The sequence below is a fragment of the Salvelinus fontinalis genome, chromosome 10 (assembly GCF_029448725.1).
Source record: "Salvelinus fontinalis isolate EN_2023a chromosome 10, ASM2944872v1, whole genome shotgun sequence".
Taxonomy (NCBI): Eukaryota; Metazoa; Chordata; class Actinopteri; order Salmoniformes; family Salmonidae; genus Salvelinus; species Salvelinus fontinalis.
Genome location: NC_074674.1, coordinates 6,105,951 through 6,125,804, shown reverse-complemented (window position 1 = coordinate 6,125,804; position 19,854 = coordinate 6,105,951). Strand labels below are relative to the sequence as shown.

General features: G+C 42.4%; 2 protein-coding genes across 3 annotated transcripts; one reads left to right on the top strand and one right to left on the bottom strand.

Annotated features, from left to right (window-relative positions):
* The first annotated feature begins 1,881 nt into the window (after positions 1 to 1,881).
* LOC129863501 (nucleolar protein dao-5-like) lies at positions 1,882 to 18,354 on the top strand. Of its 2 annotated transcripts, none has more exons than XM_055935537.1 (26): positions 1,882 to 2,815; positions 3,361 to 3,416; positions 3,748 to 3,863; positions 4,334 to 4,431; positions 4,745 to 4,873; positions 4,987 to 5,097; positions 5,179 to 5,301; positions 5,442 to 5,627; positions 6,133 to 6,273; positions 6,361 to 6,567; positions 7,514 to 7,705; positions 7,820 to 8,008; positions 8,169 to 8,315; positions 8,437 to 8,574; positions 8,676 to 8,882; positions 9,004 to 9,249; positions 9,351 to 9,443; positions 12,587 to 12,685; positions 14,357 to 14,453; positions 14,581 to 14,775; positions 15,147 to 15,232; positions 15,389 to 15,656; positions 16,551 to 17,045; positions 17,136 to 17,236; positions 17,368 to 17,413; positions 17,497 to 18,354. In XM_055935537.1, the coding sequence occupies exons 1-25, from the start codon at positions 2,699 to 2,701 to the stop codon at positions 17,392 to 17,394; spliced, it is 3,864 nt and encodes a 1,287-aa protein (XP_055791512.1). In that variant the 5' UTR covers positions 1,882 to 2,698; the 3' UTR covers positions 17,395 to 17,413; positions 17,497 to 18,354. The 2 variants fall into 2 exon arrangements, with proteins under 2 accessions (XP_055791512.1, XP_055791511.1); XM_055935536.1 differs by having other exon boundaries at positions 12,587 to 12,694.
* A 270-nt stretch (positions 18,355 to 18,624) lies between these two features.
* Positions 18,625 to 19,780, bottom strand: ndufa2 (NADH:ubiquinone oxidoreductase subunit A2). The gene is made up of 3 exons (XM_055935543.1): positions 19,645 to 19,780; positions 18,943 to 19,049; positions 18,625 to 18,831 (listed from the first exon to the last, which is right to left on the bottom strand). Exons 1-3 carry the CDS (start codon positions 19,746 to 19,748, stop codon positions 18,746 to 18,748), a joined length of 297 nt encoding a protein of 98 aa, XP_055791518.1. The 5' UTR covers positions 19,749 to 19,780; the 3' UTR covers positions 18,625 to 18,745.
* Between the last annotated feature and the right edge of the window lie 74 nt (positions 19,781 to 19,854).

Below are 19,854 nucleotides of genomic sequence, written 5' to 3'. Positions count from 1 at the left end.
GGGAGACGGACAGTGCAGGTTGTTATACCGCTCTGTACCATTCCACCACTGAACATTGCTTTTCTCTCTCCAGTCCACTGGAGAGGGAAGTGCTTCAACCTCAGTTCATAAGAGCTGCCTTTCATAGTTCCGTTATTGAAACTTTCTGCTTGCCTTCTGTCCTTGAAAGTCCTATCCTCCCACACTACAAAGGAAATAGGTATTTATAAGGAGACAGCTTTAATAACTTCAAAACTGTACATCTTTGTGAAGGGGAAAATTCCAACAAACATTCATTTTCTATTGAATTGATGGATTCATTGTTCTCTGTGGTGGTGCGGGTGTATTAGGCCACAGGATATGGACAGTAGATGCATGTGCAAACTTCCCCAAAGGAGAGCTGCTTTGAGAGGGCGTGTATTAGTAACGCTTGCAGTAAGCAAGCAGGTGTTGGTCTTTAGTAGACTGCAATAATACCAAACCATTCCTAGGATTTGTTCTGGCATTAAATAAGGTTTCCATGGAACACTGATTGAAACAGGTTTAATGACAGAAGTTCCTCTGTAAACCCATGTAAGATTCTCTTTGCAGGGGGAAAAGAGTTTCTTCCTTTCTCCTCTCTACCATCCCTTGGCACAAAATAACAGCCAACAGGAGAGTTGTCAATGGGCATTCATTTCCCCTTTACTAGAGTAGGTGGCAGGTAGCCTAGTGATTAAGAGTGTTGGGCCAGTAACTGAAAGGTAGATGGTTCGAATCCTTGAGCTGACTAGGTGAAAAATCTGTTGATTTGCTCATGTAAGTCACTCTGGATAAGAGCATCTGACATAATGATAAGAACACAACAATAAGTCAAAAGGTCTTTGAAATCCAATACAATTCTTAGTGAACGGCTGACAATTATAATTCCTGTTTGAACATGTCCCTACTTTCAGTATAACTGTTAAAGTGGTCCGGCCAGAGGAAGGGTTTGGGTTAGAGGTGGAGGACAACAGGCAAGCGTGTCATGTCCCATCACAAGACTATGCTCATGTGGTTAGCAATCACATTTCTTATGCCTAAACTACTCATTAGAAGTCACACATCTGTTACAGCATATCTGACAGTTTTGTCATGATATTCATACAGAAAGTAAAATAGCCAGTATGTTATTAGTGGTGCATTGACAATAATATCCAGCGGTTTGAACAGCAAGAGTCTGTTGTTTGTTTGGGGTGATTTAGGCCATATCTATTCTCTACCAGAGTGAGGTATGACATCAGATTAGAAAATGTGTACTGTGTGACTAGCTGTTCTTGTTGGTTCCCTCAGCACAAACTGAATGGATTTCTGTGTGGGTTTCTTGTTAATGGAGCACAATGATTTAATATTATACGGATAAAATATACTGATAAATAACACAGGCTACTTTGTACTGTAACATTATCTTCTCAGTTTCAGTTTTTGAAACTGTCATTTTCAGACGTGTGTTTGGGCTTGTGCCCATTTTATTTTATTTAACTAGGCAAGTCAGTAAAGAACAAATTCTTATTTACAATGACAGCCTACCGGGGAACAGTGTGTTAACTGTTCAGGGGCAGAACGACAGATTTTTACCTTGTCAACTCGGGGATTAGATCCAGCAACTTTACGGTTACTGGCCCAACGTTCTAACCACTAGGCTACCTGCCGCCCGTTTTGAAATGTCCCCTCTCCTACTTTAACTGACACCCAACATCATGCCATTTTGGTAAAATAATCTGTTTCAGATGTTTTCCTATATTCATTTGCACAGCCTTTTGTAGTTTAATTTCTGGGAGAGTTACAGGGTGTTTGATGCCATCGTGTGGTATGTTGATGAATTGAAAACCAATAAATACGTTTGTGACGGCACAGTCCTACCTTACTCTGCCACGATCCACGTTCAAAACAACCGGTAACTCGGAATAAACGAGCAGCGAATGGGAAAATCGTAGTGAACGGTCATCCAACTCTGGAACTTGGCCCTCTTTCTAGAGCTCCGACTTTCCGACCTAAAGTCCACTGACGTCATGATTTGATCTCGTACTTTTCGGAGTTCCCAGTTGTTTTGAACGCGACATGAGTTTACAAACGATGGTTTGAGACCCATAGGTGGATTGGGACAAATCAAAAGGATTGTATTTATTTTTTGGGTCATAAAAATGCCAAAAGGTTTTACGGAGTGGATCACAAACCTACGTTAAGTTTGTTATACAGATTTAAGAGGGGATCACACCCTTGTATTGTGTACTATGTGATGTATTTCTGATAATTTTGTAAGAATTTGACTCTCAAATGCAATAGTTCTGAATCCCCAGGACACATGTCACTCACATGGTCCTGACATCATTGATGACGCTGCGGGTATAATGCTTTGTGGCTTGTTATAAGCATGCATGAGCCTTTATAATAATCCTATTATAAGGCTTATAATATGTTATAATGTCTCTCTATGTATGGAATTGTTAGATCATTGTGAGATGATAACAACACATTTTAAGTGGCAACAAGGTAGTGTCAAGTCAGTGAGAAATGCTGGACCAATTAAAAGACTCAGGTGCATTTCACTACATGTCCCATCATGCACATCGAAGGGGGCGTAGTCGCTGTAAATACATGGCAAATTCCTGCAGACAGTGAGGATGAAGAGCTCTTAATCAGTAGATTAAAGCCCTTTTATTGATTCTTTTGATTGTGCTAGTCGTTCTACCTTAAAACGATGACTTCAAAGGACCCGAATGCATCAAATAGTGCCCTGCTTTATTTGATTTATCAGCATTTAAAGGAGAATGGTTACCAGAAGGCTGCAAACGTGCTGAAAAAACATGTAACTCAGGTATGTTTTGATACTATCCAACTCTTTTTTTTCTTTCTTTTTTGTTTTCGTTTCAACTTCTCATTAAACCTATATTAGCACATAGTGTATTTGACCATTTTGAAGTATGTGTGGTTATCCAGGATTGAAGTCGTGTAATTTAATATTAGGTGAGATTTGCTTTAATTATTTTCAATATTTTGTATCTGAATAAACCTACGTTTATGCAAATAATGTTTGCAATTGTCCTTCCCTTTGAACGGTGCGTCTTTCTGAATCTCTACCTTGGATTTAGTCAGCCATAACTGATGTAGAACATTATGTAACAGTTGAACACACGTTGGGGCCATGAATGGTGGCACTGTACATTTTGTGAAATGCGCACCATGGTCGTTGTTGCGAAATGATCTTCTCTACTTGTTTTTCAGATGAATAAATGTATTTAAAGCAATTGTATATGTATTCAGTTGTCTTTAATACTTTTTGCAGAATGTATATAGACGCATTTAATATAAAATACTCTACATCATTCTGCCCAATGCATTTATGCTTTTGGTGACCTACAGATGGAAACACCAGGAGATATCACCTCTTTACATGACATCTACACAAGTTGGACCAAGTAAGTATAGTATAATATGTCATATTAGTTTAGTTTGCCTCAGGCACATATTGTCATTATGCAGTGCTTATATAACATAATGTACTATGTGCCTTTGGGCGGCAAGTAGCCCAGTGGTTAAGAGCGTTGGGACAGTAACTGAAAGGTCGCTGTTTTGAACCCTGAGCTTGACTAGGTGAAAAGAAATCTGCCAATGTGCCCTTGAGCAAGGCACTTAACCCTAGTTGCTCCTGTAAGACACTAAGGATAAGAGCATCTACTAAATGACTTAAATGTAAACATGTTATGGCATCTTAATTTGTTATGTACTGCTGCTATAACACATTTTCAGGGTCTCAGAAATCGGACAAAATCCAAAACAAGAGCCTGAAGTGGATTCCACCACCCTGAAGAAGATTAAGGCCGATCCATCAACCAAAGAAGAAGATGTGGACTCAAAACCAATTGGTAGGCTACCTCCTGCCCTATATAAAATATAATGTTCACAGTGTATCAAATTCACAAACCCTTAATCAACCAAAAAACAGCATTAAACTGTTCCACGGAGAAGATAGACTTGATACAATAAAACTTTATTGTCCATGTTACGGCGAACAATGAAAATGTGTCTTCTGCTCTGTTCTCAACCTCCCTCTCAGAGGGCACACATAATTGAGACAAGCACTATGGTAAAGCTACATGGGTCAAGCTGCCCAACAGTAGGGGAATGTTTTCAGGATGTGAACATAGCAGCCCTCCAGTTGCCAGATCAATTCCCCCCTTTTCCAGCACCCTGGCCCGGAATTCGAATTGGCCACCCTTCAGCTACAGGCCCAACTGCTTAGCCGCTGGGCTACCTACCGCCCCATCTGGCATTCATAGCTGCACGTGATCAACCATGTAAATTCAGAATTCCTCATTACTCAGCTGTTTTTCAGATTCTCTACCTCCTGCCCCCCACACACCCCAGGCTGCGGATGCAGAAACCCCCCAGGCTGCAACCCCAGAGAATGAGGAGCCGGTCCCACAGGATGAGGTGGGTAGATAGAGGAGGAGCTGTGATTTGGGTCGGGCCTTGGCACCAGAGCTATATATACATATCATATTAGTTTAGTTTGCCTCAGGCACATATATATATATATATATATGTGGTGTAGAGATTTATGTCAAGACAATACAGCCTTTTGGGGACTTGAACAGGTTTGGATTAGCAAATTGAACATTGTTTAATTTTTCTAGCATACTTAAAACAATCATAACACAGATATAATACAGTATTTATAGTTATTTAGCTCCATTTGATGTAGTTGCTGACTACTGACATTCCGATTTCTGTGTCATTATCGAAGTTGCCATCTACTCCAGTCAGTAACGGGACAGTGGAAACATCAGCCCCTGTACCAGCGGTCACCCCTTTAAAACCAGCAGAGAGCTCAGACAGTGACTCTGAGAGCAAGGAGGAGATTCCCCTCACACAGGTGAAACATGGTGTTCCATTTGGAGAATAAAGGCTTTCTTGATAAATGAGGTATATACATTGTATGAAGTTGACTGTGTATCCCATGTGTCTGAATGCTTACCTCTCTTCCAGGGAGCTACTGTCACCCCAAAGGCCTCTTCAGCTGTCCCTACCACCACGCCCTCAAAACATGTAGACAGTAACAGCGAATCAGACAGTGAGAATGAGATTCCTCCATCACAGGTGAGGGGTCTTACGACAATTGTGTTATAACTACATTCTGTGAAATTCAGATTTATGAAATGTTTACTCTGTGTATTTCAGACTGTTGTCATTCCCAGTACGGCCTCAGCTCCCAGTAAGACTCCAGCCAACCCCACAGCTCCCAGTAAAGCAGAGAGTTCAGACAGTGACACCTCAGACAGTGAAGAGGAGGTTACTGTCAAGGTATGTCACACCTGAATCGTTGTAAATGAAATTAATTTTATTGGGCTGGTAATGGTTACTCCTAGGTACTAGCATGGTTATTCAACAATGTCTGACTGCCATGCATTTGTCTTTCCATCTTCTCTCCTCTGTGTTTTTAGAAACTAACATCTAAAGCTGCTCTTGTGAAATCAGCCAAGGCGCACCCAGCAGCCCCAGTGAAGCCCAGTGTAGTCACCCCCAGTCAGGCTAAAGCTGCTCCCAAGACTCCTGCTGCAGAGAAGAAAGCACAGAGCTCTGACAGCGACAGCTCAGACTCAGACAGTGAGGAGGAGGCTCCTAAAAAGGTGAATCCTAATGATACCTGACTACAGTAATGCTCTCACACAAATTTAAGCTTGTGTCTGAAATATATTCTATAACATACAAGCTGGACAGTCATATAATAATTTAAAAACTCGGAGCACAATGATTGGTGACTTCCTGAACTTCCTTTGACCCATTGTACAGTATTTTTTATGAATCAACTTTAACAGTAGAGATACACAGACAACCATATCTGTTGTCCAGTCACTGTAATGATGTGTGTGGACATTGGCATAGATATTATTATAGTCCTCTAAATTCACAGCTAACACCCCCGTGGACAGTTTGTATTTGGCAGGGCGGTACTGCTCCTCTGTCTTTGTGCTGAAGCAGTGATCCATGGTCCTGTAACTCTGTTTGGACAGGGTCAATCCCCTTGGCTCTAGCCTGACAAGCTCTATAGTGGCACTCAGCTTCAAGTGACTGTCTGTGACACTGACCAGGAAACATGGTTCTCATGCCATGTTTCATTTGTCTCTGTTCCAGAAACCTGTGGCGACACCCAAAGCCAAGCCTGTGGCTGCAACTCTGGTCAAGGCAGAAGCAGTGAAATCCACCCCTATTAAAAAAACAACAAACAGCTCAGACAGTGACAATGATGACACTGAGGAGGAGGCTCCTGTAAAGGTAGGTCACAACTGACTAATATAATTCCACCCTGTCCTATAGCAAGTTAATTTGCTTGAAGAGCTTGATATACTTTTTTTGTTTCAGAAATCAACACAGACACCGAAAGCTGCTCCTGTAAAACCAGCCAAGGCGTGTCCAGCAGCACCAGTGAAGCCCAATGTAGTCACCCCCAGTCAGGCTAAAGCTGCTCCCAAGACTCCTGCTCCCAAGACTCCTGCTGCAGAGAAGAAAGCACAGAGCTCTGACAGCGACAGCTCCGACTCAAACAGTGAAGATGAGTTATTTATAAAGGTAAGTCATACCTGAGAAATACACTGAATAAAAATATAAATGCAACATGTAAAGTGTTGGTCCCATGTTTCATGAGCTGAAATAAAAGATCCCATAAATGTTCCCGTACGCACTAAAAGCTTATTTCTGTCTAATTTTGTGCACAAATTAGTTTATATCCCTGTTAGTGAGCATTTCTCCTTTGCCAGCCAGGATAATCCACCCACCTAACTGGTGTGGCATATCAAGATGCTGAGTAAACTGCATGATTATTACACAGGTGCACCTTGTGCTGGTGACAATAAAAGGCCACTTTAAAATGTGCAGTTTTGTCACACAAAACAATGCCACACATGTCTCAAGTTTTGAGGGAGCGTGCAATTGGTATGCTGATTGCAGGAATGTTCACCAGAGCTGTTTCCAGAGAATGGAATGTTAATTTCTCTACCATAAGCTGCCTCAAACGTCATTTTGGAGATTTTGGCAGTACATCCAACCGGCCTCACAGCGGCAGACCATGTGTAACCACGCCAGCCCAGGACCTCCACAACCGGCTTCTTCACCTGCCGGATTGTCTGAGGAGGGTGGGGTGCTGAGGAGTATTTCTGTCTGTAAAAGCCCTTTTGTGTGGAAAAACGAATTCTGATTGGCTGTGCCTAGCTCCCCAGTGGGTGGGCCTGGCTGCCAAGTGTATTGGCCTATGCCCTCCAAGGCCCACCCATGGCTGCACCACTGCCCAGTCATGTTAAATCCATAGATTAGGGCTTAATCAATTGATTTCACTTGATGGATTTCCTTTTATGAAGTGTAACTCAGTAAAATCTTTGAAATTGTTGCATGTTGCGTTCATATTTTTGTTCAGTATAGTAATTAAACCATTTCTTGTCACTAATAAAAAAAAATATTGAGTTGGTTTATTCCTGAGTTTATTCCTGAAATAATGCCTTGATATAATTTTTTGTTTCAGAAATCAACACAGACCCTGAAAGCTGCTGCTTTGAAACAAGCCAAGGCGATCCCAGCAGCCCCAATAAAGCCCAGGGTAGTCACCCCCAGTCAGGCTAAAGCTGCTCCCAAGACTCCTGCTGCAGAGAAGAAAGCACAGAGCTCTGACAGCGACAGCTCAGACTCAGACAGTGAGGAGGAGTTAACTGTAAAGGTAAGTCACACCTGAGAAATAGTCATTAAACCATTTCTCCTTGTCACTAATAAAAACAAATATTGAGTTGGTTTTATTCCTGATATAATACCTTGATATAATTTTTTGTTTCAGAAATCAACACAGACCCTGAAAGCTGCTGCTTTGAAACAAGCCAAGGCGATCCCAGCAGCCCCAATAAAGCCCAGTGTAGTCACCCCCAGTCAGGCTAAAGCTGCTCCCAAGACTCCTGCTGCAGAGAAGAAAGCACAGAGCTCTGACAGTGACAGCTCAGACTCAGACAGTGAGGAGGAAGCTCCTAAGGTTTGTATAATAATCCTACTAAAAAGATCCCATTTACTGTACAACGCACAACATTATCTACTGTAGGTCAATGTAGACATAGGAAGTGCAGTAGACCATAAACACCATAAGTCATTACTTCTGTGATAGTCTCCAGATCTGCATCTGCTCTCTCCCTAAGACCAAGCCAGGGGCAGCTGCTCCAGTCAAGGCTGTAGCAGTGAAATCACCAGAACCAGTGAAGTCCAGCAAACTAGCTATCACTCCCTCAAAACCAGCAGAGAGCTCAGAGAGTGACAGCACTGAGGATGACATTTCTTTCACACAGGTGAAATAATATTTGCACTATTAGAACATGCAAACAGCTTTTTTTCTGTGGAATCATGTCTCGAAAATGTACAATTATAATGTTGTTTATTGACACTGGTCTGTGTGGATTTGTGTTTCAGACTCCTGTTAAATTCATAGAGGCAGCTCCCAGTAAGGCCTCGGCTCCCAGTAAGACTCCACCCACCCCCACAGCTCCCAGTAAAGCAGAGAGTTCAGACAGGGACACCTCAGACAGTGAAGAGGAGTTTATTGTCAAGGTATGTCACACTTGAGAAATAGTCATTAAACCACTTCCCCTTGTCAATAAGAAAAACAAATATTGAGTTGGTTTTATTTCTGGTATAATTATTTGTTCCAGAAACCTGCACTGACACCCAAAGCTGCTCCTGTGAAAACAGCCAAGGTGCGCCCAGCAGCCTCAGTGAAACCCAGTGTAGTCACCCCCAGTCAGGCTAAAGCTGCTCCCAAGACTCCTGCTGCCAAGACTCCTGCTGCAGGGAAGAAAGCACAGAACTCTGACAGTGACAGCTCAGACTCAGACAGTGAGGAGGCGGCTCCTGTAAAGGTCTGTATCATATGCCAGAAATATATGATTTGATAGTGTTGTGTTAATCCTGTGATAATACTGAGGATAAATTGGTGTATAATCCTAGAACTTTCTTAAACCTGAATCTACTACCAAGCAGAAAACCACCCCAGCCTCAACCCCAAGCAAGGCTAAAGCCACTCCTAAGAGCCCAGCTGCAGCTGCTAAGATGGAGACTGACAGCTCAGACTCCTCTGACAGTGAGGATGAGGCTCCAGCCAAGCAGGCCCCTGCCAAGCCCACCCCCAGCCCGGCTAAAACCACACCCAAGGCCCCTGCTGCAGCTAAGAAGGCCGACAGCTCGGACAGTGATGAGTCTGACTCTGAGGAGGGCAAGCCAGCTAAAGTAAGTCACACATGTTATTAACCTGTTGTAATGTGCTTTTGGTGATGTTTTGGCGTCTGCAGTTGTACCTACATTCTGTTTATTTGTTTTTGTTTCTACAGAAGGTCACTGCTATCGCCGTAGCCAAACCTTCAACTCCAGTACAGGAGGAGGACAAAGATTCCTCCGACAGTGAGGATGAAGAAACACCATTGGTCAGTCTCATAGCCCATCAAATTGAACTAGGGCTGTCCCGGACTAAAAAAAATCTTTGTCGACCGAAAGTCATCTGGTATAAAAGAAAATGGTGTATTTTTCCATATATAGACACACCCTATGTGTTTTAATAAAATGTACTTTATGCATTGAGCTTGTCTGAGGCTTCAAGCTTACGGTTTGATGAAATAAGACAAATGCCTTATGATGGTGCCAGAGGTCTAGATAACCAGAAGAGAAAAACCTGACTCCACTATTTTCCTCCCTCTCCTGCGGGCTTTCACAGGTTCTGCCGTTACTCTCCTGAAGTTGCCGGTAAAAGGCTACATGAGGAGTTAGAAACCTCTTTCATGTGGAATGACCATTTATCTTACCAATCCTACCCATCTGCGTGGCAGTTCTGGTTTTCATATGCACATTGTCGTGAAACAGTTGAATTTAATTTACAATAACGGCTTCATATCTGAAAATCATTGTCATGTGGTTAATAAAAATTCTATCCAAATCTAAATGAAAATGATACAAACCTAAAAAGTAACTTCTATTGCCTTTGCCAACTATGTAAAATGTGTCTACATAAAGCCAACAAATAAAAAGTGCAGCGCGCAGGTAGAAATTATCCTGATAAAAATAAATATCCTATAAATCACATTGGCTACACATGGCCTGTCTGCAACAAACTTGACTCAATGTATCAACTATTAAGTTGGGTCCAGCCCTGGAGCTTGCACTAGCCAACTTGCAACATTGTATAAAATATTCTGGGCCCTCAGAGTTTCCCCGCCAGTGAGCTCGGGACAGACACAGCTGTAGGCTATTTGCATAATGGATAAGAAGCAGTGGTTGACTTGGACAGGAGCACATCGGAGCTGAGTCCTGGCACTTCAAATGTTCTACTGCTTGAGCTCCTGTTCCTCTTATAGAATATTAGCTCAAAAGTATTGTGGAGCTCCTGCACCTAAATATAAACGGTACCAGCATCCAAAATGAGTACCGGAACATATTTCAGTCCAAGTCAAACACTGATAAGAAGTAATCAGGTAGGCCTATTTTATGACAATTCAACTGGCTCAGAGCATGACATTTTCTGCTTTCACGCTAAGTGGTTAACAATGTGTCCACTCCGACAATGACAACGGGAAGACTGCAATAATAATATTGAATGCATTAAAAAGAATTACCATAAACAAAGTAACAAACATTGTAGATTATAAATTATAGGTAAATGTAAATGGTAAATGTACTACTGGTGATATACAGTACCAGACAAATGTTTGGACACACCTACTCATTCAAGGGTTTTTCTTTATTTTTTACATTGAAGAATAATAGTGAAGATATCAAAACTATGAAATAACACATATGGAATTATGTAGTAACCAAAAAAATGTTAAACAAATCTAAATATATTTTAGATTCTTCAAAGTAGCCACCCTTTGCCTTGACGACAGCTTTGCACACCTGCTGCATTCTCTCAACCAGCTTCACCTGAAATGCTTTTCCAACAGTCTTGAAGGAGTTCCAACATATGCTGAACACTTGTTGGCGGCTTTTCCTTCACTCTGCGGTCCAACTCATCCCAAACCATCTCAATTGGGTTACGGTCGGGTGATTGTGGAGGCCAGGTCATCTGATGCAGCACTCCATCACTCTCTTTAGTCAAATAGCCCTTACACAGCCTGGAGGTGTGTTGGGTCATTGTCCTGTGTTGAAAAAAAAAATTATAGTCCCACTGAGCGCAAACCAGAAGTTATGGCATATCGCAGCAGAACGCTGTGGTAGCCATGCTGGTTAAGTGTGCCTTGAATTCTAAATAAATCACTGACAGTGTCACCAGCAAAGCACCATCACACCTCCTCCTCCATGCTTCACGGTGGGAACCACACATGCGGAGATCATACGTTCACCTACTCTGCATCTCACAAAGACACGACGGTTGGAACCAAACATCTCAAATTTGGACTCATCAGTCCAAAGGACAGATTTCCACCGTTCTAATGTCCATAGCTAGTGTTTCTTGGCCAAATCAAGTCTCTTCCTCTTATTGGTGTCCTTTAGTAGGGGTTTCTTTGCAGCAATTCGACCATGAACAGTTGATGTTGAGATGTGTCTGTTACTTGAACTCTGTGAAGCATTTATTTGGGCAGCAATATCTGAGGCTGGTAACTGAATGAACGTATCCTCTGCAGCAGAGGTAACTCTGGGTCTTCCTTTCCTGTGGCGGTCCTCATGAGAGACAGTTTCATCATAGCGTTGATGGTTTTTGCGACTGCACTTGAAGAAACTTCCAAAGTTCTTAATTTTTTGGATTGACTGACCTTCATGTCTTAAAGTAATGATGGACTGTCATTTTTCTTTGCTTATTTGAGCTGTTCTTGCCATAATATGGACTTGGTCTTTTACCAAATATGGCTATCTTCTGTTTACAACCTCTACCTGGTCACAACATAACTGATTGGCTCAAACGCATTAAGAAGGAAACTTTTAACAAGGCACACTTGTTAATTGAAATGCATTCCAGGTGACTACCTCATTACATTATTTAGAAGACGCTCTAATCCAGAGCGACTTACAAATTGGAAAGTTCATACATATTCATCCTGGTCCCCCCGTGGGAATTGAACCCTGGTCCCCCCGTGGGAATTGAACCCACAACCCTGGCATTGCAAGCGCCATGCTCTACCAACTGAGCCACACGGGACCTCATGAAGTTGGTTGAGAGAATGCAAAGGGTGGCTACTTTGAAGAATCTCAAATATAAAATATATTTTGATTTGTTTGACACTTTTGTTTACTACATGATTCCATGTGTTATTTCATAGTTTTGATGTCTCCACTACTTGTCTACAATGTAGAAAATAGTACAAAATACAGAAACACCATGGAATGAGTAGGTGTGTCCAAACTTTTGACTGGTACTGTATATATTTGTTACTGCTCGACTAAACAATCTCGGTCGACCAACAGCCAAACAATCGACCAATCAACTAATTGGGGTCAGCCCTAAATTAAACTGATAATTAGTGTGCATATCAAAGTGAAAATGTTTGGCAATGTCATTTATTATATAAACTTCAACTTGCATAGATTAAATTGACTTTGTATTTTATCTGTGCTTATGAATCTGACATATTGTGACCAGAAACCAGAATCCACACCATCTGAGACAGCTGTCACTCAAACCCAGGCAACGCCTCCTGCTGGCAATGAGGGAGGTACAGAGGAACACAGTCCAGCAGAGGTACATACGGTACGGGTGATGTAGGGATGTTATGGAACACAGTCCAACGGGTATGTACAGTACGGGTGATGTAGGGATGTTATGGAACACAGTCCAACGGGTATGTACGGTATGGGTGATGTAGGGATGTTATGGAACACAGTCCAACGGGTATGTACAGTAGGGGTGATGTAGGGATGTCATGGAACACAGTCCAACGGGTATGTACGGTACGGGTGATGTAGGGATGTTATGGAACACAGTCCAACGGGTATGTACAGTACGGGTGATGTAGGGATGTCATGGAACACAGTCCAACGGGTATGTACGGTACGGGTGATGTAGGGATGTTATGGAACACAGTCCAACGGGTATGTACGGTACGGGTGATGTAGGGATGTTATGGAACACAGTCCAACGGGTATGTACGGTACGGGTGATGTAGGGATGTTATGGAACACAGTCCAACGGGTATGTACAGTAGGGGTGATGTAGGGATGTCATGGAACACAGTCCAACGGGTATGTACGGTACGGGTGATGTAGGGATGTTATGGAACACAGTCCAACGGGTATGTACGGTACGGGTGATGTAGGGATGTTATGGAACACAGTCCAACGGGTATGTACGGTACGGGTGATGTAGGGATGTTATGGAACACAGTCCAACGGGTATGTACGGTACGGGTGATGTAGGGATGTTATGGAACACAGTCCAACGGGTATGTACAGTAGGGGTGATGTAGGGATGTCATGGAACACAGTCCAACGGGTATGTACGGTACGGGTGATGTAGGGATGTTATGGAACACAGTCCAACGGGTATGTACGGTACGGGTGATGTAGGGATGTCATGGAACACAGTCCAACGGGTATGTACGGTACGGGTGATGTAGGGATGTCATGGAACACAGTCCAACGGGTATGTACGGTACGGGTGATGTAGGGATGTCATGGAACACAGTCCAACGGGTATGTACAGTAGGGGTGATGTAGGGATGTCATGGAACACAATCCAACGGGTATGTACGGTACGGGTGATGTAGGGATGTTATGGAACACAGTCCAACGGGTATGTACGGTACGGGTGATGTAGGGATGTCATGGAACACAGTCCAACGGGTATGTACGGTACGGGTGATGTAGGGATGTCATGGAACACAGTCCAACGGGTATGTACGGTACGGGTGATGTAGGGATGTCATGGAACACAGTCCAACGGGTATGTACGGTACGGGTGATGTAGGGATGTTATGGAACACAGTCCAACGGGTATGTACAGTACGGGTGATGTAGGGATGTCATGGAACACAGTCCAACGGGTATATACAGTACGGGTGATGTAGGGATGTCATGGAACACAGTCCAACGGGTATGTACAGTACGGGTGATGTAGGGATGCCATGGAACACAGTCCAACGGGTATGTACAGTACGGGTGATGTAGGGATGTCATGGAACACAGTCCAACGGGTATGTACAGTACGGGTGATGTAGGGATGTCATGGAACACAGTCCAACGGGTATGTACAGTACGGGTGATGTAGGGATGTCATGGAACACAGTCCAACGGGTATGTACAGTACGGGTGATGTAGGGATGTCATGGACATTCTTTCTGGACTGCTAATTGTTCATTTTTCCACCAACACCATATGGGTTCTTTATTCATATTTGCACTTCATGCCTTGACAGGAAGTTGAAGCTGCTCCAGTCATACCTAAAACTGAAGCAGCAGCTGAGGACAATAGCAGTGATGATCCAACCGATATTGAAGGATCTCCTCCTGAAGGTATACCAGCCCAGACCTCACTCATGTCATGTGTTGTTTTCTGGTGCTGGTCATTTTGCTTGGTGTAGTTGCATTTTGGTTAGTTCTGTGTCTGTGGCTATCTATGACCTCCTCCTTTCCATGACAGTCCCTGAGGTAGACACACCCCCTGCCTCTGGGCCAGAGAGTGCAAAGGAGGAGGAGGTCCCAGAGAGTCCCCAGAAGGTCCTAAAGACAGACACTTCTTCAGAGAAGCCCAAGACAGAGGATCAGATAGTGACCTCTACAACATCAGAGGACAAGAGTGACACCCCTGAACTCCCGTCAGAAGCCCCTGTTACGGGTAAGACCAGCCATTTCTCCCCACCTGGTCTAGAAGAACCATACGTGGACTCCACTGACAACTTGGATCACTTTATAGCTGAGGCCAGAAAAGATACAGACCACACATCATAATACAGTATCTAAATTAACAAAGGAAAGGAACATAAGCTAAGTAAAAATGAGTATTCAACGAAAGTGACACAGAGAGAGGACAGTCAAAACAGAAACACTGTTCATAAAGCGTTCATAAAGTTTTGGGGAAAAATAAAAAAAAGATATGACTTACCATCATCTTGCAATGAAATAACTGAGAGGGAGAACAACAAGCAAAATACAGTCAAACAAGTAAATTAGCAGTCTTATGAAATGTATTTTTAAATGTATCTTTAGCTGCTGAGATCAGAACTGCTTTAGAAGAGGAATCAAAGGAGTGTGTTGACCCAGTTATCCCCAATTCAGCATCTGAAGACTTGGAGGTAAGTAAAGTAATCAATGATGTAACCATGTGTCTGTGAGACACCCTGTGCACGGCTGATATGAATCAAAGTGACCAAATGCTTTGATTGAAGGTTTTGCTTTGATCTAAATAATATTCTATTGTTGTTGCCCCTCTGTTTTTTGTCACCATGTAGCCTGAAAAAGTGACCATTGAGACAGTTGCTGAGACAATCCCCACAGAGACAGAGGAACCACTCACAGAGGAACCACCCACTGATACCCCAACACCTGGATCAAAGAGGAAGAGGAGTAAAGAGACAACGGAAGCAACTCCCAAGAAGAAGAAGATGAAGAAGAAGAAGAAGAAGAAGGGGGAGGTTGAAGAGAATGGGCAGCCTGCAGTAGAGGAGGATTGTGGTGAGTCCAGTCTGGACACAAAGCGGTTGGAGCTGACTCCATCAGGTACACTATCCAGAGCTCTCTAACCCTGTTTCCGGAGAGCTACCGTCCTGTAGGTTAACTTCAACCCTGTTCCTGGAAAGTTACTGTCCTGTAGGTTTTAACTCTAACCCTAATGTAGCACACCTGATTCTAATAATTAGCTGATTGATAAGCTGAATCAGGTTAGTAACAACTGGGGTTGAAGTTAAAACCTACAGGAGGGTAGCTCTCCAGGAACAGGGTTGGAGTTAAAACCTACAGGAGGGTGGATCTCCAGGAACAGGGTTGGAGTTAAAACCTACAGGAGGATAGCTCTCCAGGAACAGGGTTGGAGTTAAAACCTACAGGAGGGTAGCTCTCCAGGAACAGGGTTTGGAGTTAAAACCTACAGGAGGGTAGCTCTCCAGGAACAGGGTTTGGAGTTAAAACCTATAGGAGGGTAGCTCTCCAGGAACAGGGTTGGAGTTAAAAACCTACAGGAGGATAGATCTCCAGGAACAGGGTTGGAGTTAAAACCTACAGGAGGGTAGATCTCCAGGAACAGGGTTGGAGTTAAAACCTACAGGAGGGTAGCTCTCCAGGAACAGGGTTGGAGTTAAAACCTACAGGAGGGTAGATCTCCAGGAACAGGGTTGGCGTTAAAACCTACAGGAGGGTAGATCTCCAGGAACAGGGTTGGGGTTAAAACCTACAGGAGGGTAGATCTCCAGGAACAGGGTTGAAGAGCCCTGAGAGAAAGAGGCACAAGAGAAAGCTAATGATCATTAGACCTGGACCATAAACAACCCTTAGCCAGTACTAGGCAAAGGGTAGGGCTAGGGATTGCCTTTTATTACCTGCTAAATAACTGAATGTAACCTGTAACCATCATCTATAGTCAACATTTCTGTTACATTGATTTTCTCCGTTTTACAGACGATTCCAAGGTGGATACCACCCTGGCTTCAGAGTCTGGCTCCACCACTCTTGTTCTGTCAGCAAAGTCCCTCAAGAAAAGGAAAAGAAAGAGGGTGAAGAAAAGAAGAGGGGCGAAGGCCGAGAGGGAGTCACCGGAAGAGGACGAAAAAACAGACTTCGTCCCAAAAAATAAAAAAATTAAAAAGAGCAAGAAAAACACAGCAGCCACTCTGACACCACCAACCAACAACCAGACCAAGGAAACTCCAAAGACCACAGCTGCTAAGAGGCCTCTTCCTCCCACCCCTGAACCGGAAGAGCTAGAGACTCCCAAAAAGAAGAAGAAGAAGAAAGTCGCAGAGAAAGGGAGCGCTGTGAAGGAAAATACAACTCCAGTCATTGAAATAAAGAAGAGAAAGAAGAAGGGTGCTAAAGCTGAAAACACTGTGAAAGACTCTGCAATCTCAACTCCTGAACCGAGCCTTACACCAGAGACCCCAAAAAACAAAAAGAGTAAGTGCAATACGGGACAAACAAGAAAGGTTGCTTCTCTAAGTATTAAGTTAATTTGTTGTGTGTTTCCATTGTGATTGGGTTCTACAGAGAAAAACAAGCTGACAGAGAAAAAGGGGAAAATGAAAACTGCATTGAAAACACCAGTAAAAGCCTCAACAGGACCTTTGCCTAACACAGAAGTGACTACGGTATGGGACAGAAACACTATCTGGGGCATAGGTGCATATCAATAGAAAATGATGAATTATGCAAATAGTGTTATTTGGATGCATAAAATTGTTATAATAGCACTGATATTTCCTTTTTTCTTTTTCTTAAGAAAAATAAGTCCTCCAAAAAGAAATAATCCAATGGTGAAATTTCAGGTACATGTACATCATATATTCTGTAATTTTCCCAAAGCCCAAAATGACTTACATAATTTCTCAAATCTAATGTTACTTTGCAGGAGATGGTGGATTTCTTCTCCAGGGAATGAAGTGGAGCTGCTGACGTCAATCAGAAGACAATCACACTGGTGCCTGAGGTTTCAACCAAAAGGGGAAACTGGAGTTCTGGCCTGTATATGTACTTAAGGTTCTACACATGTATTTTAGGGGAACATCTGTATTGTGTTACTAACAACACAATCTATGTTTTAACCATATATTCTATAAGCTTGCTAAACCAGGCATGTATTGACATGAAAAAGGCAAAATACTCATACCATTCTATTTGAAGTGTTGAATAAACGGGACACTGAAATTAACACATTTGCACAGCCTGATGGAACGTAAACCCATCTTCAGTGTATTTGCCAAGTCTTAACTAATGATAAAACAATCATTGGGCATTAATATGTCCTTGGTCTAGCATTGCTGTCAAGGAAATGTTGTAGGGTGTAGTGCTCTTGCATGTTGTGGGTTTTAATTTCTGTTCTTTAAGCTGTGAACACTTCCACATAATTGTGTGTAAGGTAAGGGATTGTTAGGACTCTGGGAACACTTGTAGCAAATGTCACTCCAAATACTATACTCCTCACAAATCCTGTACTATGCACCTCACAAATCCTGTACTATGCACCTCACAAATCCTATTGCTGAGCCCATAGCCTTGTTTTAGCACTTATTTTAGACCCATACACCTATGCAGAGGAAGGTTCTGGAGGACCAGAGGAGGATAGCTGATCTGACTGACTCAGAGAATTTGCTGAACTCCCATGTTTACAAACCTGTTTTTCTGTCACATTCTTGTGAAAACAAACTTTTCTTCCATTTGTCATTTCTGATTGTTCATCGTTATCAATAAAAATGGTTTAATCTCTTAATCTGGTTTCTTTATTCATAAAATCTTATTATGAAAGTGTGAATTTATATAGCATGAATATAAAATCATATTGTTGCCAGTGTATCTTTCAGTCAAATGCTGACTGGTCAATTCTCTCAGACCATAATTGGGAACATTGAACAGTGCTAGCCTTCTGTGAGTTTGACAGTAGTTTTTAACAATAGACTTACCAATATATGCACATGCCTATGAATGGAATGTAGTTCATATGAACACAAACAATTAACAAACATATCAATGCAGCAGCATGTCACAAGTTAGTACTCAGATTTATTAGAACAGCAATAAAGCTGTATGTGATACAAGTCCTTTACAATCCACACTCCATCTCAGTTGGAAAGGTGTCCTAGGGGGAGCGGAGTTGGTCATGCTTATGATGTCACAACTGTCTCCAGCACCTTAGCCACTTGGTCAGCATTCATGTTGTCAAGGGCCACACTGCTCTCCTTACCAAAATCTGCAATACAGGTACATGAAAGAACCAAATGAATGCATGGCCATAAACATTGCATTTGACATACAGTGGTGACAGATGTGAGTCGCCTAGCTACTGAAACAATGTTCTCACCAGATCTTGCCCAAAGCTTAGGCTGAACACCTGAGCACTCCCTGATGAGGATGGGGAATGTGGGGTTTGCCTTCTTCAGTTCCACATAGTGTTGTTCAACAAAATCCCTGGAGAACATGGAATAATAAATAATCAAGTGAAATAACTTGTACAATATTTTTTTACTATACGAGTTCATAACACTGAAATAGCTAGGTAATAAACAAGGGTTTACTATTTATCCTATTAGTAAATGTTGAATATTAAGATACATAATAGAAACGATGTTGTAGTGCTGTAGTTAGATACATATGCGTGATCTACAAATTATTTCAGATTAGTTTATTCTATATTAAATTGCGATTGTTCGTTAACTACTGTATGTTTACATGTAGCATGTCTGGCAGGCAGAATCGAATTAGTGGAAACAAGACTGTTTTCAGGGCAGAACTGGTTGCAACGAGATACTGTATTTTCGAGTCGGGGACAAGTTTAGCATTTTAACTAACCCTAACGTTATTTAATTATCATAACCTGCTGCGTAAGTTCTCCTACCCTGCTACGAAAAGTAACTTCTGCTAATGAGAAATGCGAGTATCCACTAGGCGTCTGGTAGTAGATTGTGCTAGCTATGAGGACAGCTTTGTGACCGCTAGCGAAGACAAGGTAGCTAACTATTTCGATTTCATGAAAATATGACTGTTGTCAATTTAAAAATATTACCTTGCTCCTTGACTCGCAGGCGAAGTCTGGCACAAATGTAGACGAATCTCTCGAAGGTTTTTAGCAAGGTTAGAGCCAATACCTCTTACTACGGAAGCGGCCATGATGGTTCACCAGCTTTAGATGAATGTTCCTGAACCCACCCACTCTCTATATCAACAAATCACATTCAAGAAGCTTTGTAAAATTCGAGAATTCACCCAATTACAT

Coding starts and splice junctions, on each gene's coding strand:
- ndufa2 (XM_055935543.1), bottom strand. CDS start 19,748: ATGGCCGCTTCCGTAGTAAGAGGTATTGGCTCTAACCTTGCTAAAAAC. Junction 19,050..19,644: donor CCTGCGAGTCAAGGAGCAAG/GTAATATTTTTA, acceptor CATGTTCTCCAG/GGATTTTGTTGAACAACACT. Junction 18,832..18,942: donor TAAGCTTTGGGCAAGATCTG/GTGAGAACATTG, acceptor CCTGTATTGCAG/ATTTTGGTAAGGAGAGCAGT.
- LOC129863501 (XM_055935536.1), top strand. CDS start 2,699: ATGACTTCAAAGGACCCGAATGCATCAAATAGTGCCCTGCTTTATTTG. Junction 8,316..8,436: donor ATGACATTTCTTTCACACAG/GTGAAATAATAT, acceptor TTTGTGTTTCAG/ACTCCTGTTAAATTCATAGA. Junction 9,250..9,350: donor AGGAGGGCAAGCCAGCTAAA/GTAAGTCACACA, acceptor TTGTTTCTACAG/AAGGTCACTGCTATCGCCGT.